Source organism: Herpailurus yagouaroundi, unplaced genomic scaffold, assembly GCF_014898765.1.
Source record: "Herpailurus yagouaroundi ecotype Mexico unplaced genomic scaffold, PumYag 196, whole genome shotgun sequence".
Taxonomy (NCBI): domain Eukaryota; kingdom Metazoa; phylum Chordata; class Mammalia; order Carnivora; family Felidae; genus Herpailurus; species Herpailurus yagouaroundi.
In genome coordinates, this window is record NW_024412427.1 from 13,777,701 (window position 1) to 13,803,121 (window position 25,421).

The window sequence follows — 25,421 nt, forward strand, 5'->3', positions numbered from 1 at the left end:
AGGCAACACTGGATTCATTTCCTAACAGCAGTAATAGGCAGCTCTGATCTGTTGCTCCCCGTACACAAGGCAGGTGCTTCCAGTTGGCAGCAGACCTTGGTGCTCCCTAATGTCCTCCATTCAGTCTACTTCATGATTTATGTTACCTATCTGACTCTATGAGCATCTGTTAGTGACCCCTGGGTTTGGGGTTTAGAATTAACGCACATGTGGGTATGTAAGATTCAATGATCGCTTCCTAGGCAATTGGCTGTCTACAAGGCATCTATCCTCATTCACATAGGTGGGCAGATTTCTCAAAGAACACTGGGTTTGGCGTGGGCTGTTCTCTAGGCTGTTCCGTAAGACCAGAAGAGCTCTAGCACCTTTGACTGCCCGGCTGGAGCAGCTGGGGGTCTTGATCCAGTCCCCATAACCCACTTCTGAGGATGCATTACTGCTGGAGGAGAGGGGTGATCCGGAAGCAAGACCTACATCTGTGGGTAAGGAGTAAGGTTTTCTGAAAGGTGGGTGGATATTTGCCCAGTGGAGCTCTGAAGAAGCTGGTGTTCCTGGAGAGAAACAGGAACCTGAGGAAGGCAGGCAAGGTCAGATTCTAGGAACAGTGTTCCAGTGCCTCTGACATTCCACTAGGAGGGAAGCCCTTCAGTTTAGGGTTTTCTCTATTCATTAGAACAAGACTGAGTGTCTGTGTGTGTGTGTGTGTGTGTGTGTGTGTGTGTGTGTGTTGGGGGAAAGTGAAGACCCAGTCACCACTTTCCCACACCCTTCATCCTACCCTGCTGTGGTAGGCAGAAAAACAGTTCCCCAAAATGTCCACGTCCCAATCCCTGGAACCTGTGAATATGTTACGTTACATGGCAACGTGGAATTAAGGTCACACACGGCATTGTTTGCTAATCTGCTGACTTGAAAAAGGGGAAGTTATCCTGGATTTTCCGGTGTGCTGCACGTAATCACAGGGGTGGAGAGGGAGGCAAAAGAGGGAGAACCAGAGGGATGGAGGCATGAGATGGACTTGGCCTGATGTTGTTGGCTTTGCGATGGAGGCAGGCAGGGATCATGAGCCGAGGGAAGCGCCTGGCCCCTAGAAGCTGGGAAAGGCCGGAAACAGATTCTCCTCTAGAGCCTCCAGAAGAGAATTCAGCTTTGCTGACACCTTGATTTTAGCCCAGTGAGACCCACGTCGGACTTCTATACAGAACTGCGAGATAACAGATTTGCGCTGTTTTAAGCCCCTATGTTTGTGGTAACTCATTACAGTAAAAACAGGAAATAAAGACACCGGGCCACGTGTAAGTGAGATCCGTACACTGCCAGCTGCAACCTCCAGACTCATGAGATGATTCCAGTCACTCGAGTCTTCACGTTTCCCAGCCGAGGCCCTAGAGAGGAGTCGTATCCACTCTGCCCTGCCTGAATTCCTGACTCACAAAATCTAGAAGCATCATAAAATGCTTGTTTTCATGCCACTAAGCTTTGGGGTGGTTCCTTATGCAGCCTAGAAACCGGAACGGTGACCTATCCTAGCCTTGAACTTGAACCAGATGGAACTGGAGACAATTGCACACATCGCTGAACCCAGAGCTCCCATCCCATCATCAGTATTATTATTATTTTTTTTTTAATTTTTTTTTTCAACGTTTATTTATTTTTGGGACAGAGAGAGACAGAGCATGAACGGGTGAGGGGCAGAGAGAGAGGGAGACACAGAATCAGAAACAGGCTCCAGGCTCTGAGCCATCAGCCCAGAGCCTGACGCGGGGCTCGAACTCCCGGACCGCGAGATCGTGACCTGGCTGAAGTCGGACGCTTAACCGATTGCGCCACCCAGGCGCCCCTCATCAGTATTATTTTTAACTGAACCCTGACCCGAACAGAAGGGAATGCTGCTGAAATTGAAACTGAACTTGTGTATTTTTTCAAGCTAAGGTACTAGCATATTCCAATATTCTTGAGTCAGAGACAACCACATAGAGAATTTTACCCTAACGCCTTCGCTCTGTGTGTTTTGGTTTGCCTAAGGTTTTACGGTCGTGGCAGAACTGAGAGATTCTTGGTCTTTATGAAGCAGACAGCTGTGATGCTCTTTACCCTCCTTGCCCTCCTTCAGAACACACACCCTTGTCCAAGTTTGCTGAGTAGAGGGAGGCTTCGGCCGCCCCTAGGGGACGAGAATTTCCCACCATCCGGGGACAGGCAGTTTCAGCCTGAACCTGATAACTCAGGAGGGGGGCTCCCTGAGTGGAAGCTTTGTGCCCTTGGCTGAGAAATTGTAACTTTCCATCGAGGCCAGTGATCCTCAGTATTCAGGGAGCCTGGCTGGGGTGTGTCAAGTTCCAGGTGGCCTTCGTCTCATCTGGATCAGGCCGGCACAGTTTGTGGCCGTCTCCTACTAAGGAGGCTGGGGGGGGGGGGGACTGTGAAGAGACTTGGGGCCCTTTGGGAGACATTCATCTTTCCAGTGCTTTATCATTTTTTCCATAACAGTACTCTCCCTTCAAGGTGGAAAGTCCCAGCTGGCGGCTTAGAATACACTCAATGTGCTTTTGTTTTCTGCCCCCCCCCCCCCCCACCCCCGCCCCCAGTCCGGGAAGCAGGGTGCTGGTGCCCCTTCATTTACACCAGCCTGCTCTGGACTTGCCATACTGACAGATGGTGTAACAGAGGCAAGCCCTTAACAAACCACAGGATGACACGTCCCTGGTTCGAATCTTAGCTCTGCTACCTGCTAATCGTGCAAACCTGGCAGGGCAGTGAACCTTTCTTTCTGCGATACAGTGTCTCTATCTGCAAACTGGCATGGGTGATAATATGACCGGTGTTGAGGACTGAATATACGGAAAGTACTTAGAACAGTGCCTGATACATAGTAAGAGTGATGTAGTTGCTTGCTATTATTATTACATGCCTTTGGACAATTTATCTCCTTTCTCTGGGCCTCGGTTTCCCCAACTATACAATAAAGAAAGCAGTTCCTACCTGACCTGAGTGCAAATCCTGACTACGCTTCCTTGGACAAATTTCTTGGGTTTTCTTAGCCTCACTCTGCTAAATCTGCTCATCTGTTAAATGGTACTTATTAAGTAGATGGGTGTGGTGATAATTAGATAAGAAAACGTGTATCAAGCATATAACATGGGGCCTAGCACACAGAAAGAGCTAAAACAAAGTTAGCTTTTTTTTTTTAGTGGGTGAGAAAGACTTTTCTAAACTATCATGGGTCATGTCCCTGGGAGGAGTATTGTGGTTTTGTCACATGCTTTCCCAGCTATGCTTTATTCACAGACTCCTAGAGTTAGAGGGGTCAGGATTGGAAGGGCCATTTTGCAGATCCATTAATCACTCCATTCAACAGGTATTTATTGATCACCTATTATGAGCCAGGCACTGTTGTAGGTGGCTGGGGAAAGAGAAGTACTGGGGGCCCTAACCTCATGGGGCATTTATTCCCGGGGGGTGGGCAGACAGTAAATGGGTTCGCACATGAATATATGATACAAGTTCACATTCAATCTCTTTATTTTACAGATGGGAGAACTGAAGCCCAAGAGGGGAAGAGATTTTCCTAAAGTCCTCCAGTGTCACAGCAGGGCAAAGACTCCCAAGCAAATCTTTACAGTCCCAGAGTATCCCACCCTTAACGAGCCCTGGTCAGGGCGCCTGAGTGGCTCAGTCTGTTAGGTGACTGACGATTGATTTCGGCTCAGGTCATGATCTCACGGTTCCTGAGTTCGAGCCCTGCATCGGGCTCTGCACTGACAGCACGGAGCCTGCTTGGGATTCTCTCTCTTTTTTTCTCTGCTCCTTCCCCGCTCGCAATCTCTCTCTCCCCAAATAAATAAACATTTAAAGAAGATTAAAAAAAAAAACAAGCCCTGGTTTCCCCAAGGTCTTAAGATATGCTAGTGGGAACCAACAGTCACTGAATCTTCCTTGACACAGGGACTGTTTTAAGAAATTTACACATCTTTAAAAAAAATTTTTTAAGGGGCGTCTGGGTGGTTAAGCGTCCGACTTCAGCTCGGGTCATGATCTCGCGGTTCGTGAGTTCGAGCCCTGTGTCAGGCTCTGTGCTGACAGCATGGAGCCTGGAGCCTGTTTCGGGTTCTGTCTCCATCTCTCTGCCCCTCCCCTGCTCACGCTCTGTCTCTCTCTTTCTCTCTCAAATATAGAAGAAAACAAAAACATTTTTAATAAAAATTTTTAAATGTTTTTTATCTTTTTTTGTTTAAAAAATTTTTTTTAATGTTTATTATTTATTTATTTATTTATTTTTGAGAGAAAGAGACAGAGAGTGAGGGGGAGAGGGAGACACAATATCGGAAGCAGGCTCCAGGCTCCGAGCACAGAGCCCGACGCAGGGCTTGAACTCACGGACTGTGAGATCATGACCTGAGCTGAGGTTGGACGCTTAACCGACTGAGCCTCCCAGGCGCCCCAAGAAATTTGCACATCTTAGGTCATTGAATCCTCACATCAGTCCTGAGGAGGGAACTGTCATGAATCCTATTTTATAGATGGGGAAACTGAGAGACAGAGAGATAGAGGATTGAACACAGACCCTCTGGTTCAGGACCCATGACCCACCTCAACCGCTGAGCTGCCATGTTGGCTGCATACTTTTCCCCCTGACCCTGGTCTACTCTTCCTCCCTCCCTCCCTCCCTTGCTCCCTCCCTCCCTCCCTCCCTCCCTTCCTTTCCTCCCCTTCCATCCCTAATCCTGGTCTCAATGACTTCTTCCACACTCTGAGTAGCCTGGGGTAAGCCCGCCCCCTCTCTCCAGTTCTCAGTTTCCCCATCTGTAAATTGGCAGGATTGCACTGGATTATCCTCAGGGCCTTCCACGAACACCCTCATTAGTCCCTTATCCGTTTGTAACCATTTTATTCACTTACTTGTGTTCTAGCTTGCTTTCCCCACCAGACGGGGGCTCCAGGGAGCAGCATCCTACTGCTTCGGTTTGCCTCTACCTCCCCAGAGCCTGGCACTGTGCCCCGCACTTAGTAGGCCCTCAATAAATATTTGTGGATGAAGAAAGGAAGAAATGACAGCGATTACCCTCAGTGTTCTCAAAACCAGCTCCTGTGCTCTCCCCCTGGCCCCTCTTCCTTTCTCAGCCTGTGGGGCCCCCTCCCTCCCTCCCTCCCTCCCTCTCACCTCCCAGGGCCGACTCAGGCCCTCCATCCGGCTTGCATTTTTCCGGGTTTGATATCATTTTTTCCACTCTCCGGCTGCTGCCGGCTGCCTCTGCCAACTTTCCACAACTGGAGCCCCTCCCCCACAACCGCAGGCCAGAGACAGCTTGGGGTGGGGGAAGACCCCCCTCCTCCTCCCTTAACCCGAGCTGGAGTTAGGATAAGGAAATAAGTGCCATCAGTGCCCTGCTGGCAAGACTGGGGGCTTGAAGACGGAGGATATGGGGCTCGTCTGCCCCAAGCTCCAGCCTTCTTTGGCACCGTGTTCCTGGTGGCCAAGGCATCCGGGCGGGCAGCTGGTTGGGGGCAGGGGTGTCAGGCGTCAGGGACATGACGGTCCCAACCATTCGCATCTTGTTCTCCTCTCAAAGTAGTGACACCCCTTTCCCCTTCGGCTGGAAACTCCTGACCTGACCCCTAAGGTCCAGCCTCAGCCCCACAGCCCCAGCCAGGCTGGATGCCTCACTACCTCCTACTTCCTGCGCAGACATGAGAGGAGGCTGGGTCCTGGGGTCTAGTCCTCACCCTCCCTAGCTGGGTGACACTGGGATGCTCACTTCCTCTCTCTGGACTTCAGTTCCCACACTCAGAAAAATGAACGAGTTGAACTAATCCTGGGGATTAATGGATGGGTTTCATGGAGGCAAGGATCCCCCTCCAGGTTAAATCATATGCAAACTTGTGTTTGAAAGTCCCCTTCCCCAGGACTCTATAGCTTTTTGTCACATTCTCCAAGAGGACTGCAGATAAGGGCACAAACCCTAGCCTGACAAGCCTGGATTGGAATTTTGACAACTTCACTTATAGTAGCTAAATGATCTTGACCGCGGACCTTCACCGTCTATTGGTCTATTTTCCTAATTAGTAAACAGGGTTTGTGAAGATCAATTCCTAGTTGTGACAGCTTAGAACACAGCTCCTAACAAAGGATAGCTATTACATCGTGAGGATGAATGCTGAGATTCCTTCCAGATGAGATTTTATGAATCTACAATCTAAAAAAATGGGTTTATGAGAAAATAGGAGGTCAGCACACTGAACTGTGGTTGTTTATGCTCCACGGGGTCTCCCTCGAAGATGGGGGAGGGGGCACGAGGGGTGCCGCACAGGGGTCATGCCCAGTGTTCGGAGAAGGGGAGAAGGGCCTGAACACACAATTGGTCCAATGATTTGACTGACCTTGACCCAAGTCAGCAGGTTAACCCAATCCGCAGCCAGGGTAGATGGGAGAGTGGGAGGTGGAGATGCCTGGAAGATTCCAAAAGAAGAGGTCTGGGCATGCAGACAGGACATCCTTCTGGTCTGGTTTATTGTGAGTTGGCCAGAGCCAAGGGACAAGGAAGATTTTTACAAAAAGACACGCACCGCGTAAAAAAAACAAAAACAAAACCCTACTCTGTGCCCAACTTGAGGCTTCGGTCCCATAGTCTGTCCACCCCTTCCTGGGGCGGAGGGGGTCCCTGAAGCTGCAGCTCTGGGAGATGCTGCGGCCCTCGGGGCAGCGGACAGGCACAGCCCACTGTGCCGAGTCCAGGCAACTGCGTCGAGGACCCTCGGTGGCATCGGTGGAGCTCAGAATGCAGCCCAGTGCTCCGCCACCCCCAGAAGGCAGGGCAGCCTCAGAGCACCGCCAGGTTGTGGCAAGACTTAGAGCGGGCCTTGAGTGCCCGGCGGGCGCTGCGGGCCGTCAGCCGTGCCAGGAAGCGACGAGCCCGCTGACCCAGGCTGGCGCGCCGTCGGGGCGCGGGAGGCGCCGGGGCCGAGCTCTCCCGGCGGCGCAAGCGCAGTTGGCGCACCACGCCCTCGAAGAGCTCGGCCACGTTGTGCTGCAGCGTGGCCGACGTCTCGATGAACTTGCAGTCGAACACCACCGCGCAGGCGCGGCCCTCTGAGGGGCGGGGTCAGACGGGCCGGGTGGAGGGGGACATAAAGGTAGGAAGAGGTGCGTTGAGTCTCAAGCTGAGTCACTTTTTTCTTTGTGCCCTAACTTGCGTTGGGTGCCAGGGGATTCCGAGGACAACGAGACCCGGCTCTGAGGAGTTAGTGCACAGGCTAGTGACTGATACTGATGCAAAGCGAGGCTGGGAAGGGTCTTGAATGCCAGGTAAAGGGTCTAAGCTGTGCATTAGAATTATCTGGGGGAGCTTGTTAAAATGCGGATTCCTGAAACCACCAGCCAAGAATCTGATTTGGGAGGTTTGGGATGAGATCTGGGACAGCATTTTCACAAAATCGCCTGGGGGTTTTGCTGCGGAATTTGGGGATGTTTGCTCACAAGGCATATATCGTCTTCCACCTCCAGGAAGCCACTGGGCTGGGAGACAGGGGCCTGGGTTCTAGCTCCCAGTGGCTGGTGACCCCGTGGAGCTGGCTTACCTTCTCTGGCTCTCAGTTTCCATATTTTTTAGATTTTGCCCTGTGAGGAAGGCCATTTTGAGATCTTTATGGGTCCCACATGTTATCAAATGTATTGAAATTAATTCCCCATCCCACTTTAAATACAACTTACATATAACTAAACGTTTTGGTTTGCAGTTGTTGGCTGTCACAATATGAAGTTTTGTAGATGATTAAAGCTTTGTGAAATTGGAATTTACAAATTTCTCACTGTATTTGTTTTGGAGCTCATAATTGTTTCAGGTCTCAGGTATAAGCCCCTGAAAAGATTGTAGGCAGTGGACCTATCCCGTCCGGTGGATAAAGCGTCTCTGATTAAGGGCATGGGGGAGCCATAGGGGGATTTTTACGCAAAGTAGTGACAAGGTCAGGTCTGGTTTTGGAAAACTCTGGCAGCTGGCGAGGAGAACTGATTGAACGGGGAGAGAGAAGTAGGGGGGCTGGCCCAGACTAAGGTGGAGATGCCAGGATGGGGCAGAGGTTGTGGGCATGGGGGGAAGGGAACGTGGGGTTAAGGGAGGTGGGCCTCACAGGATTTGGGGGACTGGTTTCCGGAAGTGAGAGAGGAGGCGAGAACAGTTCCTAGCTTTCAGGCTGAGGCAAGCAGATGCAGGATGGGGCCAGGGTTAGGGTTAGCGGCAGAGAGAAAGCTGGAGGAGGAGGGTGGAGTAGACGGCTCACCTTCCACGGAGACTTCCCGGCAGCGTGCCAGGTCAGCCTTGTTGCCCACCAGGATGATGGGCACATGGTCGGCCTGATGCGTGCGCCGCAGCTGAATGCGGAGCTCAGAGGCACTCTCGAAGCTGCCTCTGTCTGCGATGGAATACACGATGACATAGGCGCTGCCCACCTGCAGGCATGAATCCTGGCTCCAGCTTTCATCCTGCAACAGAGGGACCCCAGGCCTATCCTCAAACCGTAAGGTACCTACCTCTCCGCTAGAGGGGCGTCGCTGCGAAAGGTGGGGCTGGGATGGTCTGATGGGTGGACCGGGGCTGAGGCTCACAATCTAGACAGGTTTGAGGAACAAATTCTGCCGTTGTTGTCTGTATCGTCGCCGTGGGCAAACCACCGACCCTCTCTGAGCCCCAGTTTCTCTTTGCAAAATTGGGCTAGTGAACCCACCTGACTATATTTTCTCATTCCTGGATTCCTAGTGTGGGCTGGACACTGGAGACCAAAGATTTGTTTGGTTTCTCTTCCTGCTGAGAAGGGTTCAGCTCTTGTGTCTGGTTTCTGAGGAGGGCTCAGTCTTGCTAGACTGACAGCAAGGAGCCTGCTTAAGATTCCCTCCCTCCCTCCCCCCACCTCTCTCTCAAATAAATAAGTAACTAAGTAAATAAATACTCAATCCAATGACACTGCTACTGTGGACCCTTTTTGGAAATTGCCTCGACCCTCCACCGTCACTAACTTGTTCAAACTGAACCAGTTTCCCCATTTTACTTGTAGGAAAACCAAGGGCCAGAGGAGAGAGAAAACGTTCTCAAGGCCATACAGCCAGCCAGCTGGGCACAGAATTCCAGTTCCAGTACTCCTCCCCCCGCCTGCCTCCCAAATGGGACTTCCAGGCTGATCCCTTTTCTTAATTCACTGGACTCTGCCCCATAGGATTTTCAATTGCATTCAAAAGTAGCCCCTCCCTCACCAGCCTGTGAGCTCCATAAGGCCAGGGGACGCATCTATCTTATACGCTGCTGGGTCTCCAGTGTCCTGGCCCGTGATACATATCCCGCTAGTGTTTTTTAATGAATGGGCAAAGGGGTGAAACCCCAGCTGAAGGCTCAGAAGGTGGTGTTCCCAGTGGCGATGGAGAGGGACAGTCCTCGTGCATAAGAGTACAGACTCGGAGGGCACCTGAGTGGCTCAGTTGGTTAAGCAGCTGAATCCTGACTTTGGTTCAGGTCATGATCTCACAGTTCGTGAGTTTGAGCCCCACATTGGGCTCTGCGCTGACAGCACGGAGCCTGCTTGGGATTCTCTCTCTCTCCACCCCTCCCCTGCTCTCTCACTCTCTCTCTCTCTCTCAAAACAAAACAAAACAAAACAACACAAAACAAAAAAACAACTTAAAAAAAAAAGAATACAGGATCAGAGTCTTACAGATCTGGGTTTGAATTCCACTTGCTCTCTGACAACTTTGGACCCATTACTGAACCTCTCTGAGCTTTGGTTTACTCATCAGTAGAATGGGAATCAGAATACTCACAGATTTTGCTTTGCCTGAACATCATAATATATATACAGAGCTTAGCACAGGGGCTGACTCTTGGGAAAAGGGTGGGCTTCCACCCAGCTGCATAAATGCCAGCTGCTGTTAGGAAGACCGTCATCATCCTCATCACGCTCATTTGGACTTGGGTGTTCTTTTATTCTGCCGGAAAAGAATTGGCCACTTAGCTCCTTCGTCCCCATCCTTTCTGCCTATCGCTAGGGCTGTCAGCCATTCTGGCCAATCACCCAACAGTGCCCTCCTAAGCCCCACCCCATGGGCGAGGCCTCTCTGCATGTTAGGGGCGGGGCCTACCCCTTACTGAGATAGGCTCCCGGTGATTTTTACATCCTTCTCTCTGGTTGTATTTCTTCAAAGTTCTACAGTGAGCATGTATTATCTGTATAGCAAGAAAAAAGAAAACTCAGACAAGGTGAGACAAGCATAACAGGGACATATCCCTGTCTGCTTTCTTCCTGCTCTGGAAGGGGGTTGGGAAGGACTTCCTTTGGTTTCTTTCTTTACTAGCTACCAAGTTACGAGTCATTAGAATGATCATTATTTACATCTCTTCACCTATTTTCAGCATTGTCTCATGCTGCACACCGCTTGCTCACCACTGTGAAATTGCATAAGGACTTAAAAAAACCAGCTGGTAAGGAAGGCAGGAACGATCAACCCATCTATCAGTTGAGAAAACTGAAGCTCAGGGTGACTGGTGAGTCACCTGCACAAAGCCACACAGCTGGGAGGCAAGAGAAAGGGGGTCGGTTTACCCTCAGACATTTTGGTGCTAAATGCGGTGTTCCTCCTTCTGCACAGTGTGTGGGGGGTAGTGTGTGGGATGAGGGTCCTGAGGACAAGGTGGGGGTCGGCAGGGGGAGAAGCACATCCTGGGACGGCTGTAGAGGGCATCAATGCAGTGAGAAAGGACTCACGGTCATGAGGTTCTTCAGTCTTTGGTTCCAAAGGCTGCTTGGGAGTTGTTGGCCTTGGGGGTTGCCAAGGATGGCCTCTGCCATGTCCCTGTTGTGTAGTGTCCGAGGAGGGGATAGGGGTCTGGTCCTAGGCTCAGCACCTCCCTCCCCCCACCCAAGTCCTGCCTGCTGTGCCATACCCGTTTCTCAGCCTCCCAGGTGTCCATGACCACCAGCGTGGTATCCTCTCCATCCACCGTGAGGGTCCTCTCGTACACATCTGCAACCAAGGGAAGAGCCAGATCTCAGGGAGGAGGAGCAGGCCTGGGGAGGGTGTGGCCTCCCCTAGTCCCCTTTCTGATCACAGCGCCCCCTCCACTTGTGTTGGAAGTGCTCCCCGCACTTGCTTGATGTCTTGTCTCTCCTGACAGGTCAGGAAGCTCCACGAGGAGCCCATGTCTCCCCAGCTGCCAGCAAGATATCTGACACATAGTAGGTGCTGAGAAAACTTTTGCTACTTTGGTTGGTTGTTGGTTGACACATATGAGATGGTGGGGTTAAAGTTGGCTGGGAATTCTCTCATTCCTGTTCTGTCCCTGGCTTAGTGCATGCTTCAGGCAGGTCGTATGAACCCTCTTTGGGCCTCAATCTCCGCATTGGTCACACCTACAGGTACACGTATGTACATGCCTCATATGGGTTCTCACACTCAGAGGGGTCAAGGCTGGAGAAGGGGCCTGGCCAGAGTGTTCCCACTTTCTCTTTGCTTTTAACCAACCTCCCTCTCTACTCATCCTGTGGACTCTCAGTCCTGTAGGGACCCCTCTTCATTTCCTCTGTCCTGTCCCTTCTCCCCTCATCCTGGGGCCCCCGGCTCTCTCTGCTCACTGCATCACTTGAGGATAAGGGAACCTGGGAAGTCTCCATTTGGGTCAAGATCTTAATTTTGCTGCTGGTCATGGTGGGCGTGGATGGTTGTCTGTGGAGGTAGGAGGATCTGAGAGGTGGAAGTTGGGGCTGGGAGTTTCTGAGCTGGCTGGAAGCCTACTTATTTCTTTCCCTTTGAGACTCATGGAGCTCAGAATTGCTTCCCTTATGACATGGAAATTAATCATCCCTGAGAAACTGGCAAAATTCTCACCATTCAACAAATTTCCCTCCTCTAGACCATTGTGTGGGCTGTGCTCTGCACAACTGTCAGGGGGCATCATTCACTTCACAGTCTATGTGAATGATGCCCTTTAGAGTTGAGCAGTGTGTGAGTTGCACAACTGTTCTTGGCAGCCTTGTGCCCCTGACTACAGGGCTTTTACTCCTGTGGCCACAACCCAGCCCAGCCCACAGAGTCCCTACCTCCAAGCTGTTCATGGAGGTCTCGCTCTTGCTTCCCTGCAAAGAGGCTGGCCAGGCTGGTCTTCCCTACGCCAGGATCTCCAAGCAGTACCACGCGGTAGAGGGCCTCCCAGGAGCCTTCAGAGTCGCTGGATTCAGAGGACCAACCATTGGGGGCAGGTGAAGGTTGCCGGGGGGGAGGATTGAGGGAGGCTGACTGGCCCAGCCGGGGATGCTGGGATTTTGTGGAAGGTGCTGTACATAGGAGGCCAGGTTGGTGGCCCCGGGCGGACAAGGGCAGTGGAGTGCTGGCTCGCCGACGCAGGGGGGTCTTTGCTTCTTGCTGGGTGTTTAGTGTCATCCTTGGGTGGGAGGGGCTTTGCTCCTTCCTTCCTTCCTTCCTTCCTTCCTTCTGTGAGCAAGAAGCAGGAATGGGCAGTGAGCCAGGTGCTGTCACCCCCTTCTGCAGGGTCCAGATGAGCTTCTGAGATGACTTCCTCCCAAACCTTCTCTTGTTCAAATGACAGGAGGAGGCACCTCAGCTCCTTGGGGTGGGGGCTTTCTGGCTTCAGGGCCAGAGTAAGCCTAGAGCAGGCTGGGAGGGGTGAGCGTGCAGGCTGTGAGCACACGCATGCACACCCAGAGGTCACTTCCTATGCCTTGAGGATGACCGAATACCCCAGGACACGCAGGCAGAGACAGGCAGAGGGGCAGCAGGGAGGTGGGATCCATACAAGCATGCACACACCCTGTCCACAGACGTGTCCCTCCCATTCGGAACATGGGACCTACGTTCTGAAAGACACCTGAATTGCCCCGGCCCTCCCCTACCCCACAGCTCACTTCCCCAAGGTTCAGATCGGGGTTGGGGGGTACGAAGGAGGGTTGAGGGCCCCTGGGGGGTTCACTTCCGCTGAGGGCTAAGAGGCAGCACGGGGTGGGTTGGTATTCCGAAGGGCGATGGGAATCTGGGGGTTCCCTGGGCTGTAACTCGAGAGCCCTGGTGCCATGGGAACGGCGTGTCCGGCCCGCCCCCTACGTGAAAAATTCAGGAGATGCTGGCGCGACAGCCTCCAGCGGCTGCTGGGGGGCAGGGGTTGCGAGGCAGCCGGGCCCCAGGTTAGGTGACAGGACAGGGTCCTGGAAGGGGGCGGGGAGGAGACCTCCGGGGCCCCGGGGCGCATGTGCCATTCCCGGGGTCTGAGTCCAGGCCTCCCCCGCCCAGGGTCCTGGATGTAAGTCCCCTGATCCCGGGAGGGTTCCTTGTCCGAGGCTATCCAACCCTCCGGGCCCCAGGTCGGAGGACCCTCACCCCGGGGACGCGGGTTCGAGGCCTCCCTCAACCCTGCCTGCGCCGCAGAGCCCCCCGTGCAGGCGCCTGGCGAACTCCGCTCCAACTTGACTAAGTTGGCGGCGGGCTGCGCGGGCGTTTACCTCGCTTGAGGAGGGGTCCAGGGTCCCCGGCCGCCGCAGCTGCCGGGTGCTCCAGGCTGCACCACCGCCTCGGCGCGCAGCCCCTCGGGCCAGTCCCGCCCCGCCGCCCGGGCCGGGGGAGGAGCCGAGACCCCGCCCCGTCCAGCCCCGCCCCATCAGGGCAGCCCCGGGGTCCCCGCCCCGAGGCCTCGGTCGCGGAACGACTTTTCACCGAGCTCAGTTGACCCACGCCCCAAGTCCTTCGCCTGGGGTGGTAGTGGCGGTGTCAGGGTTGCGGGGTGGGGGGGGGGGGCGGGAGCGAGAGAGGAAAGATGGGGTTTCTGAATTCCTGGGTCTGGATCCTCTTCTGCATTCACGCCCGCAACCGGGTGCACCAACTTTATTTCGCCCTCGCAGAAACCACCTGCGGAACTGGTTGAATGTTGATTCCCAGGGCCCACCCTCCAAGAGAGGCGGGTTCAGCAGTTCTGGGAGAGGGGGTTGGGAATCTGCATTTCAAACAAGTGCCCAAAGTGACCTTTAGGCTGAGTTCATGGGCCCCCACTTTGAGAAACTCTCCTCTGGATGGTGAGTCCAGGGGAGGAGGGAGCTTAGGTCTGCGCTGAAGACTTCTGATACCTGACTTTGGCATCCCATTCATTCATTCACCAAATTCTGGGTTAAGCACTCTTTATGCAGGGGTCTGTCCCGTGTCTGGAAGAATGGCGGTCCCCTCTTTGATGAATATTTACTGAGCATTTGGGCTGTGGCTAGTATGATTTGAGCGCTTTGCCTAGATTATTAGCTCATTTAATCCCGACACAACACTGAAAGGATATTTAACTGAAGCTTACCTGGCCCTGGGACTCAGGTTTCTGCCTCGCAACCCACTGTCCCTTTCTTTCACCGCCGTGGCTTAGAAAAAAAAAAAATCTTCCTAGGCACTTGAAGGAGAGAGACACTGTGATGCTGGTAGAGTAGAGCTGTTGGCTATAGGGAACTGGTGATTTGGGCCATCCAGGGGGCGAGGATCCAGGCTCCTTGGGCAGGGTGCTTCCTTTGAGATCATGAGGGACTGGGGAGGGCAGGTTTGTGTGTGGGGCCATGCAGAGCAGGCTGTACTTGTGGGTGGAGCTCATTGTCATGGCTGAGGGGGTCCAGGTGTCCAGCTCAGAGCAACTCCCACAGCAGCCTGTAGATTAACTCAGCCCCGCAGGGCTCTGGGCAGACGCTGAGCCCCCTCATGTCTGTGCTCTGTGCTCTGGCCTTCTGAGAGTCCCTTTCCTACCTACAAGATGGGCTGTGACTGATGTCATGTCGCACATTGTCTGGGAGTGAGGCAGCTTGGTTTCCAGCCCCAGCTCTGTGGCTCAATTGCTGTACGGCCTTGAGCAACACACCTCCTTTCTTGAGGTTTCAGTTTCTTTATTTCACAGTGATATCTGGACAGGTTACACAACGCTTACAGCCTGAACTTGGCATTCAAGGCTCCTCGTGCTCTGGCTCCTATCCTCCGCAGGGCCATTTCCAATCTCTCCTCCTAATGAACCCCTCTCTGGCCATGCCCCACTCTTTCAGGTACATTCTTTTCCTTCTGCCTGGAATTCTGTTTCTGCTATTCCTTTCTCAAGAGGCAACTCAGATGCCCGGGTAGGACACCGTTCTAAGCTATTTGCACATATGGTCTCAGTGGTCCTCAAATTTTAGCTGTGCATTAGAATCGTTTGGAGGCTTGTTAAACCACAGCTTGCTGGGACCTGCACCCAGAGCTTTTGATGCAGCAGGTTTGGGCAGAGCGTGAGGATTTGCATTTCTTTTTCTTTTATTTTTTTTTTTTTAGAAACGTTTTTATTTGTTTTTGAGACAGAGAGAGACAGAGCATGAGCGGGGGAGGGGCAGAGAGAGAGGGAGACCCAGAATCCGACGCGGGCTCCAGGCTCTGAGCCGTCAGCCCAGAGCCCGACGCGGGGCTCGAACTCATGGAGTGTGAGATCATTGGAGTGTGAGATCTTGACCTGAGCTGAAGTCGGACGCTCAACCGACTGAGCCACCCAGGCGCCCCAAGGATTTGCATTTCTAACAAGCCTCAGGTATTGCTGCTGTATGCTGGTGTGGGTATCACACTTCGAGAACCGTTGTACTATTTTGCTTAATCCTCTAAATGAGCTAGGTAGCCATTCGTCTCTGTGAGGTAAGTACTGTTACTCTTTCCATTTTCCAAGCGGTCTAAACACATGCTTGTTTGAACGGGTTAGTGAGTTCTGGCCTGTGTACTTAGCCTTGCAAGGGGGGCCTGTCATCATTTCTTTGATGACCGCCTGAGGCTCAGAGAGGTTACATGATTTGTCCAAGGTAGCACAGCGATCAGAGGGAGACGCTGGCGTTGAACCAGGTTTCTCTGAAGCCCCACCTTTCCCCACCCTCTCAGGTGGAGAGGATGTCTAGTTTCTGACCTCAGACATCGCTTCAGGAAATCCTGTCTGTAGCTTCAGAGCTCAGCAATCTCTGGCAGGTATGGCTGACCAGTTCCCCACGTAGCTGGCTGAGATCCAGTTATATCCTCAGGACCACAGAGCCCCGGCCTCCCACTTAGGTCTCCTGCTGCCCACACTCCTGCCTTGATCTGCAGCCTGATAAAGGCTGGGCCGCAGGCAGCAGGGCTCAGTAAGCCTGGCTCCTTTGGTGGCCTCCCCAGAAGCCCTGTGGCCATGACGCAGCTGCTTCTGCTGATTGTGGCCCTCCTGGTCCTGGGTCATGTGCCACCAGGTAACATCACCTGTGTGTGTGTGTGTGTGTCTGTGTGTGTGTGTGTGTGTGTGTGTGTGTGCAGAAATGAGGGAGAGCCTCCCAGATTCTGGGGGACAGAGGAGGCCTAGACCAGCGATTGAGTTCTGGCCCCCCCACTGAGTTGCTGGGCACCTTAGGGCAACTTTCTAAATCAGTCTGCACCTCAGTTTCCTAATCTTTAAAATGGGACTCACTCGACAAATACGTATTTGAAAAACATTTGCTGTGTCCCAGCACTATGACAACCGCTGGGAGAGGAAAAAAAAGTCCTTGCTTTCACGGGGCTGATAATTTTAGACAGAAAAGAACCAAATAAACACATCATGTGTCAGGTGGTGGTAAGTGCTAAGCAGAATAGAAGCAGGACAAGGGGTTAGGGTGGTGTGTGCATGTTGGGGAGGATGAGAGAGCTGATGGGGAGGGTCACGGGAGGCCCTGCGTGGTTGTTTGTTTTTGTTTTTTGAAAAACTTGAAATTTACATGAAAGTAGAGAGACCAACACAAGAAAAAAGGTGAGTTAACGAAAAACCATTTTATTACGGAAAAATGTAAACGTATGCAAAAATAGAGACTAATGTAATGATGTAAGTTTTCAAAAGAAACCTTATTTTAGAAAATGCCAAACACAAATAAAAGATAGTATAAAAACCCTCTGTGTCTCATCACCCAACCTCAGCAATTTATTTGTTTTTCTTTATTTGTTTTTTAATGTTTATTTATTTTTGAGAGAGAGACAGAGCGAGAGGGCAGGGGAGGGGCAGAGAGAGAGGGAGACACAGAATCCGAAGCAGGCTCCAGGCTCTGAGCTGTCAGCGCAGAGCCTGACACGGAGCTTGAACTCACAGACCGCGAGATCATGACCCCAGCCGAAGTCGGACACTTAACCGACTGAGCCACCCAGACGCCCCTTTAACGATTTTGTGTATAAGGTCGGCTTGAGCGGAGATCTGACTACAGTGAGAATACAAAGAAGATCTTTACAAGCAGCAGGAGGCAGAAGAATGATGGGGGTGTCTGAAGAGCAGTGAGGGGGCCAGCGTGGCCGGAGTGGGGGGTACCAGGAGAGAAGTGGAGCAGGGGTGGCGGGGAATACAGACCATGTAGGAGGAGACAGCACCTCTGGGTCTCAGGGTCGCTGGAAGGTTAAGATGTGATGATGTGTCAAGAGTAGTTGTAGGAACTGCCTTCACCTGGGAGTCAGGGTCTTGGGTTCCTATTCCAGACCCACCGCTTACTGGCTGGGAAAAGTTGGGTGAGTCCCTTTCTTGATCCATAAAATGAGAGGATTGGCCTCCAATGAGTCCTGGTTGCCCCCCCCCCCCCCCACGCCGGAAGCTGTCATTCTGAGAATCTACCTTTCCATTTATTGAGTATTTACCGTGTGCCAGACACTGTGCTAAAATGATTACATCCCCTATAACTGCCCCCCTGAAAGGGAGTTATACAGCTGAGGAACCTGAGGTCTCCTAGAGGACCTTAGAGGGGGCACAGGACGCATTCCTCCAAAGCCCTACCTTTTCCATAGCCCATGGGTAGAAATTCCTCCACTAACATTAAATGGATCCATATGTGTGAGGCAGTTTATGCTATGGTTATAAGCGGACTCTAGAGCCTTATTACCTGGGTTTGAATCTTGGCCCTGCTCCTTAATGACTCTCTAAACTTGGGCAAGGTTGTTAATCTTTCTGTGCCTCAGTTTCCTTACCCTGTATCACAGGGATCATAATAAGACCAACCATAATTGTACAGTGTTGTCATGAAAAGCGCTTAGAGTGTACCTGGGGTGTGGGTTAACCTGGACAAGAAATTAGTTTCCAACTTGTAACCAGTGGTCTAACTTGTGATCTATAAGGCTAACCTGGGCTGAAATCTGTGGGCTCATTTGTAACTAGTTGTCTCATCCGTGACTAGTGGTCTGGTCTGTTGCCTCTAGTCTAACCTGTGGTCAGAGTTCATGTCCTGTGGCCTCAGTTATGACCTGTGGGATGTCGTATGACCAGTCACCTAACACAACGACCAGAGAGCTAAACGGTGACTTGTGATCTAACCTGGGTCCTGTGGCCTAACTTGTGGACAGTGGTCTGATCTGTGACCTGTGGCCTAACCCTTGATCTATGGTCAAACCTGTGAACAGTGGTCTAACCTGCAACCCATGGGCTGCTCTGTGACCTGTGGTCTTCCTCTGCATAGGGAGAAGTGAATTCAAGCGGTGCTGGAAAGGCCAAGGGGCCTGCCGAACTTACTGTACGAGGCATGAAACCTACATGCACATGTGCCCAGATGCCTCCCTGTGCTGTGTCGCCTATGGAATCAGGCCTCTGCCCTCTAAGACTGAATCTGTGTAGCTGGTTCTGGGCTGACACCCTTGCTCTCCAATAAACACCTGCTGCTGCCCGTCTCCTCTTGCTTGCTCACCACCCTGCCACCCTCATGCTGGGGATGTGGGGGTGGGCGAGGTCCCGTATGGGAGGGACAGAGGGTTGGTTGGTGGAGGGAGGGGAGGTGCCCGGGGAGAGTGGGTATTAATGACTGTTGTAAATGGTTCCGGTCCTGCCTCTATCCCTTCCACTCTGTCCAACTCGGGAAAGATTACTCAATCTCCGTAAGCCTCCTGGGTCTCCTCATCCGTGAAATGGGGATAAATTATAATATCATGAGATTTGGAATTTATAGAAGGAATGCCAAAAAAAAGTAGAGTTAATAGTAATAATATCAGCTAATAATAATAATGAGTTAATTATAGTAAGGATTAATAATGGTAGAGTTAATACACTTTGGCATTCACAATGAGATGGTGCATTTGGCTTGAAAGGCAGGCCCCCCGAGAGAGCAAAAGGATTTCTCTACGTTCCTTCATCTCCTATTTTAGCACCTCAAGGGCCTGCCCAGGTGAAAAAGACCACGGATTTTATGAAAGCAGTTTTTGCATACACAGGGAAAGCTGAGCGAGGAGAAGTCAACCTCGGCCAGGCCCGGGGATCTGTGAGCACTGAAGGCAGGTAGAAAACAGGAGCAGAGGCAGGGCGGTGGTCCAGCGGACTTTGCCCTGCATCAGGATTGCCTCTGGCTGAAAAAACAGAGAGCTCAACTTGCATGGGCTTATCTGCTGTTAGGCAGCAACCACATCAGGGCAAGCATCTTGGGATCCTCTCTGGTCACATAAGGCTACCAAAACTTGAGGCACAACATCCTTGTTTAAAGCAGGAAGCAGGGGGAAGGTTGGATTGAGCTAGTTTCTCATCTTTACCAGGAGAGCAAAAACTGTCTCTGGTCCCCCTCCCCAGCAGACTTCTGCTTCCTTCTCATGAGCCAGACCTGGGTCACATGGCTACTCCTGGTGTAAGGGAGGCTGGGATTTGAGTGCTTCAGCCTCTATAGTAGACATCCTGGGGGTGGGGAAAGGAAGAGGGGAATGACCCCCAGTGGTGACCCACCTTCCCCTGGGGCAGAGCCCAGAAAGGGCAGGCACGTTCAATAAGTTGAGGGGAACGCCAGTGACGGAGGGGGGCTCTTATCCACTGTCCTTTGAGACTTTCCAGAGAAGTTCAGGTAGTCTTGGAGTAAGGAAAGGACCCTGCTTGCCCTGGCTAAGAACAGTGGTGACATTCCAGAATACTTAATGTCATCAGGAGGGATGCTGAGCCTCAGGGCTGGAGCAGTCTTGGAGACTGCCTGCTGTGTTAACCCTTTAGTTTCTAGTATGACAGGGACCTGGGAATGTGCCAGAGGCAGCTGGAGCAGACGAGGGGATACTGAAGGGTCTTGGGCAACAGCTCTTTACCAACCAGGAGGGAAGCACTGAATTATTTTAATAGCAAAGCCTACCACCTGAGTATCAGTCCTGCCTCTGTAGCCCCTTAGTTTCTGGGTGACCTAGACATTGAACCGATGGCCAGGGACCTGTTTTAGGACCCAATGTGGTAGGGACGAGGTGGGCCTGGTGTCAGCCTAGAAAGAGAACAAGAACCCCAGAGCTGGCCACAGAACCACAGAGAGCTACTGTGAGGCGACATTAGCCAGTGTGATGAGTCAGCGGGAGGCCAGACCAGTTCACCAGCAACCAGCTGTAGCCGGAAAGCCAGTGGATGCTTTCAGTGACATCAAGATCCTAGCAGATGCCCGCCGGCCCCCGACCACTGAATCCCCTTAGCCCAACCGTCATATATGGGAGGAGCAGGGGAGGAAAGGAGGAATCTGAGAGCCTGAGCAAATTACACCGGAGAGGCTGAGTCTCTCTGAATTCAAGAAACCTCAAGAGACTATTTAACGTGTTGAATGAGACCAAGTTTTAAACTGGGTTGAGCTAAATTTAGTTCCCCACTCTGACCCCATCCCTCTCCGTTGTTCTACAAAGTAAAGAAGCTATGTTGGTTGTTTTTTGTGTTTTAAAAAAAATTTTTTTGGGGTTTTTTTTTTTTTTTTTTTTTTGCATAGTCCCAGACACGGTGTGAGGGAATTTGTGACCTTGTTGCAGTGTAGACGGTGATGATTTGGGGGAGTGAGGAGTCAGATTCAAGTTCATTTTCCAGCTGTGTCACGGACAGGCCACGGGGGCCGTGTGATCAGGGCAGGTCACTTCCTGTGTCTGATGTCAGAATTCTTCTCTGCAAAATAGGCATAATCACTCTTAAGGGGGCGGCTGGTAGGGGGGTTCAGGTGAGATCATCCGGTACTTTGTAAGTGCTCAGTAAATAAAATACTGCCGTTGCCATCACTTCTACTGAGCCAGAGGCACACCGCTGGCCTTCTTGTCCACGGTATTTCAGACTTCAGAAAATGTGCAGGAACAGCACAAAGGATTCCCATAGATCCTTCACCTGGTCTTTCCAAATGTTAACATTTTATCTTATCATTTCCTCTCTCTCTCTCTATGTGTATATAAAAATATATAATATATATATAAATATATATATAAGTATATATATTTATATTTATATAAATTTTTATATTTAAATTTATATTTATATATAATTATATATATTTATAATTATTTATATATAATTATATTTATATAATTTATATAACATATAAATTATATAAATAAATATATAAATATATATAATATATAAGTATATATATTTATATAAATATATAATATATTAATATATTATATATAATTTATACAAATATATATATAATTATATATATAAATATAAATTTATATATAAAATTATATATTTTATCAGACATGATCCCCTTTAGGCCTAAATACTTCAGAGGGTTCTTCCTAAAAACAAAGGCATTTTCTTATATAACCGCAGTACAGTTTTATCAACGTTTATTTATTTTTGGGACAGAGAGAGAGCATGAACGGGGGAGGCGCAGAGAGAGAGGGAGACACAGAATCGGAAACAGGCTCCAGGCTCTGAGCCATCAGCCCAGAGCCTGACGCGGGGCTCGAACTCACGGACCGCGAGATCGTGACCTGGCTGAAGTCGGACGCTTAACCGACTGCGCCACCCAGGCGCCCCCGCACCTGGATTTTCAATGTCGAGTGGAAATTCTTATTGTGCCAGGGCTACCTCGAAGTGGGAGAGCCAGGCAACAATCACATATGGCCCAAATTATCCTTGACAATGGCTCAGGAGGGCACTGTTTTGAAGACTGGTATACATTGTGAACTTTCTTCCATCAGTGGAACACATCATGTTTCTCTGGTGATACACCAAAGGAAGTTATTGGTTATGTTTAGGGGATGTTTTCTTTTTTTAAAAAAAATAGAAAAATAGACTTTATTTTTTTTAATGTTTATTTATTTTTGAGAGAGAGAGGGGAGTGGAGGGGTAGAGAGAAGAAGACATAGAATCCAAAGCAGGCTCCAGACTGAGCTGTCATCATGGAGCGTGATGTGCGGCTTGAACTCATGAACGAACTCACGAACGGTGAGATCATGACTTGAGCCACAGTCAGATGTCAGATGCCCAACCAACTGAGCCAGCCAGGTGCCCCCCAAATTAGACTTTATTTTTTAAAATGTTCGTTTTATTTATGGATTTATGTATTTATTTAGATTTCTTTAATTTTTTTTTAGAGAGAGAGAGAGCGTGAGTGGGGTAGAGGGGCAGAGAGAGAGAGAAAGAGAGAGAAGCTCAGTGTGGTGCCTGATGCAGGGGCTCTATCCCACGACCCTGGGATCACGACCTGAGCCAAAATCAAGAGTCGGTTGCTCTACCGACTGAGCCACCCAGGTGCCCTTATTTATCTATTTTTATAAGATTTAATTTTTTTTACATTAATCTCTACCCCCAACATGGGGTTCGAACCCACAACCCTGAGATCAAGAGTCACATGCTCTACCCATTGGAACAGACAGGTGCCGCTTATAATTTATGTTTTAATTGAAGTACTGTTGATACACAATGTTACATTAGTTTCAGGTATACAGCATAGTGATTGGACACCTCTATACGTTATGATATGCTCACACGACTACCATCTGTCACCATGCAGCGCTGTTACAATACCATTGTACTCTACACCTTATAGAGTACCTGTTATCAATGGGCCATTTCTTTCTGTTGAAAAGAAGTATCTCTTCACAGTGGAATCACACGACACAGCGCGATGCCTTCATTACCACATGCTTTTCCTGCATGGGAGTTGAGACAATTCCCGTGTCTCATTCACACAGCCACTGGCTCAAGGAGGGATTCTTCCGGTTTGTTTGGGCTGCTGTTGCTCATATTTGCAATACATGTATTTGACAAAGGACCCGTTTCCAGAATAGATGAAGAGCTCCTACAAACCAGCAGGAAAAAGGCAATCTCATTATATAGTGGGCAAATATTGAAACGGACATTTTCCAAAAGAAGGTATACAAATGGACAATAAGCCCATGAAAAGATGCTCAAAATCATTGGGCATCAGGGAAATGCAAATTAAAACCACAATGGGATGCCGTTATACGCTCACCAGAAAGATTTAAAAAAACCAAACAATGGACTATAGTGGGTGTTGGTGAAGATACGGAGCAACCGGCATGCTAATACCTTACTGATGGGAATGTAACACGGACAACCCCTTTGGAAAAACAGTTGCAGCGTTACTTATAAAATTAAATAGAAATATGTATCTACAAAGACTTCTCTATTAATGTTTATAGCAGCTTTATTTATAATGTCCCATAACTGGAAGCAATCCAAATGTCCAGTAAGTGGATGGATAAATTGAATTACAGTCATACAGTACAATACTAACAATAAACAAAAATAATAACAATATACTGATACAACATGAATTAATCCCAAAAACATTATGTTAAGCAAAAGAAACCACATGCAAAGATGTACATACTGAATGACTATACAATGTTCAGAAAGGCAAAACTAGGTTGATTTAGAAAGTAAGAAAATAAAAGTAAGAAAAAAAATTTAAAAAACCCCGGAAACAACGTACTCCTTCCTCTCTTTTATTCTGAGCACACTCAGTTAAATTTCCGTAATTGATCTGGGCTTATGATGTAGCTCTATCTGTGTCACAAAGAACACACTCCAGAAAGAACTCTGTTAATGGCAGATCGATGATTCTCAATGGGAAGATACTGCCCTCTAGGGGTTATTTTTGGAATTTTCTGTTTTTTTGTTTTTGTTTTTGTTTTTGTTTTTGTTTTTTGATTGTCAAAATTAATGGAGTCCTTAGCATCTTGGAGACCCGGGATGCAGGAGGGCATGCAATGTGTGTGACGGTCTTGGAAAACGAAGTATTGACCCATTTCCCAAACAAAATTCAAATGTTCCGCTAGACATTTATGCAGGTGAGAAACCCATTTATGTTTTATTTATTTTTTTTAATATTTTTTTTAACGTTTATTTATTTTTGAGACAGAGAGAGACAGAGCATGAACGGGGGAGGGGCAGAGAGAGAGGGAGACACAGAATCTGAAACAGGCTCCAGGCTCTGAGCCATCAGCCCAGAGCCCGACGCGGGGCTCGAACCCACGGACCGCGAGATCGTGACCTGAGCTGAAGTCTGACGCTTAACCGACTGTGCCACCCAGGCGCCCCGAGAAACCCATATATAATTCTCTGAGCCCAGACTCTAAGGCTGTTTCACAAGTGTTTTCTGCGCATTGAATTTTCCTGGAATGAAACTACTGTGTAAATCAAGGAATGACTATACTTTGTTCCAGTTAGAACTTTATCCAAGTTGTTTACTGTTTTTGGAAAGTCAGGATACAGATAGCAAACGCTTGGGGTAGTATCCGAATTGTGCATATGGAGGCTGCATTTGTAGCTTTTGCACTCAGGCTGTGTATAGGTACAAGATCTGACATATTTCATTATGTCTTCAAGGGTATTTATACATCAAAATACATATTACTATAAAATAGTCTCTTTTCCCCTTTATATTATAGTTACAGGGCTTCATTTGATTTTTTTTCTTGAAATTATGTGAGCAGATAGGTTACAATATTTAAGTATTTTTTTAGGGGGCACTACAAAATATTTATTATAAAAAGAAGCATTGGGTCTAGGAGGACGCAGTGAATGGTGAGCCCTCACCAATAGGTTAGTGCGACCTCATGAGGGGATAGAGGGAGGGGGCCCCGGCCCTACCCTTCTTTAAGAATTCCTCCAGGAAGACATGCATTTCATTGGTGTCTATTTCCCCCTAAGGCTAGGGGCTGGCTGTGCTTCACAAAGGAAAAGCAGACTATTCCTCCCTATAGAAGTTTCTAGCAAGAATACATGGAAATGTGAATACATGGAACGCTGCATGACCCATCCATTTACACTCTTGTATCCCTGCTCACAGCCTGGATGAAGTGACAGTCCTGTGCAGAACCGGGAGACTCCTCTCCTCCATGCCCCAGACATAGCCGATTGGACAAGAGGTGGGCACCTTCCCAAACCAACCTAATCCCCTAGGCTGGCCAGCGACCTACAGGGTAGATTGGTACAAAGGGATTAACTGCATCAGTGAGATTCTGTTCCAGGAATTTTGGAACAGAATTGGGAAATACAGAGAATAAGCAGTTTATAACTGGAGCGGAAGCTGAAAGGGAGTGGGTGGTGGGAAGGGGGTGGGTTAGGCATAATCCGAGGAAGCAGAAGCTAAGAGTAAATAAAAGCGATTGGAAGAAAGGCAGACAAATCCTCTCCTTTAACACATAAATTGTTCCTGAACTTGTGTGTACTGTGCGTTTTAAGTTTATTTATTTTGAG

At 49.8% G+C, this 25,421-nt stretch overlaps 2 protein-coding genes across 5 annotated transcripts; one reads left to right on the forward strand and one right to left on the reverse strand.

The window, feature by feature from the left end:
- Positions 1-6,491: 6,491 nt before the first annotated feature.
- Positions 6,492-23,660, reverse strand: REM1 (RRAD and GEM like GTPase 1). Of its 3 annotated transcripts, XM_040447415.1 has the most exons (8): positions 23,653-23,660; positions 18,621-18,627; positions 12,079-12,469; positions 11,358-11,360; positions 10,926-11,005; positions 10,131-10,208; positions 8,278-8,479; positions 6,492-7,087 (listed from the first exon to the last, which is right to left on the reverse strand). In XM_040447415.1, the coding sequence occupies exons 3-8, from the start codon at positions 12,416-12,418 to the stop codon at positions 6,819-6,821; spliced, it is 972 nt and encodes a 323-aa protein (XP_040303349.1). In that variant the 5' UTR covers positions 12,419-12,469; positions 18,621-18,627; positions 23,653-23,660; the 3' UTR covers positions 6,492-6,818. The 3 variants fall into 3 exon arrangements, with proteins under 3 accessions (XP_040303349.1, XP_040303348.1, XP_040303350.1); XM_040447414.1 differs by lacking the exons at positions 18,621-18,627; positions 23,653-23,660 and adding an exon at positions 13,492-13,591; XM_040447416.1 differs by lacking the exons at positions 10,131-10,208; positions 18,621-18,627; positions 23,653-23,660 and adding an exon at positions 13,492-13,591.
- DEFB124 (defensin beta 124) lies at positions 13,835-18,655 on the forward strand. 2 transcript variants are annotated; one of them, XR_005782066.1, is made up of 2 exons: positions 13,835-13,994; positions 18,448-18,534. XR_005782066.1 is itself a non-coding variant. In XM_040447418.1 (2 exons), the coding sequence occupies exons 1-2, from the start codon at positions 16,179-16,181 to the stop codon at positions 18,600-18,602; spliced, it is 213 nt and encodes a 70-aa protein (XP_040303352.1). In that variant the 3' UTR covers positions 18,603-18,655. The 2 variants fall into 2 exon arrangements, 1 of the variants encoding a protein (XP_040303352.1); XM_040447418.1 differs by lacking the exon at positions 13,835-13,994 and adding an exon at positions 16,179-16,236 and having other exon boundaries at positions 18,448-18,655.
- Positions 23,661-25,421: the final 1,761 nt, after the last annotated feature.

Bases quoted from the DNA above. Each gene is read 5' to 3' on its own strand.
- REM1 (XM_040447415.1), bottom strand. From the start codon at position 12,418: ATGACACTAAACACCCAGCAAGAAGCAAAGACCCCCCTGCGTCGGCGA. The intron at 10,209-10,925 runs GTATGGCACAGC...CTTGCTATACAG, and splicing joins CCTGGGAGGCTGAGAAACGG to ATAATACATGCTCACTGTAG. The intron at 8,480-10,130 runs GTAAGGGGTAGG...CCTCTGTTGCAG, and splicing joins ATCACCGGGAGCCTATCTCA to GATGAAAGCTGGAGCCAGGA.
- DEFB124 (XM_040447418.1), top strand. From the start codon at position 16,179: ATGACGCAGCTGCTTCTGCTGATTGTGGCCCTCCTGGTCCTGGGTCAT. The intron at 16,237-18,447 runs GTAACATCACCT...TCCTCTGCATAG, and splicing joins CCTGGGTCATGTGCCACCAG to GGAGAAGTGAATTCAAGCGG.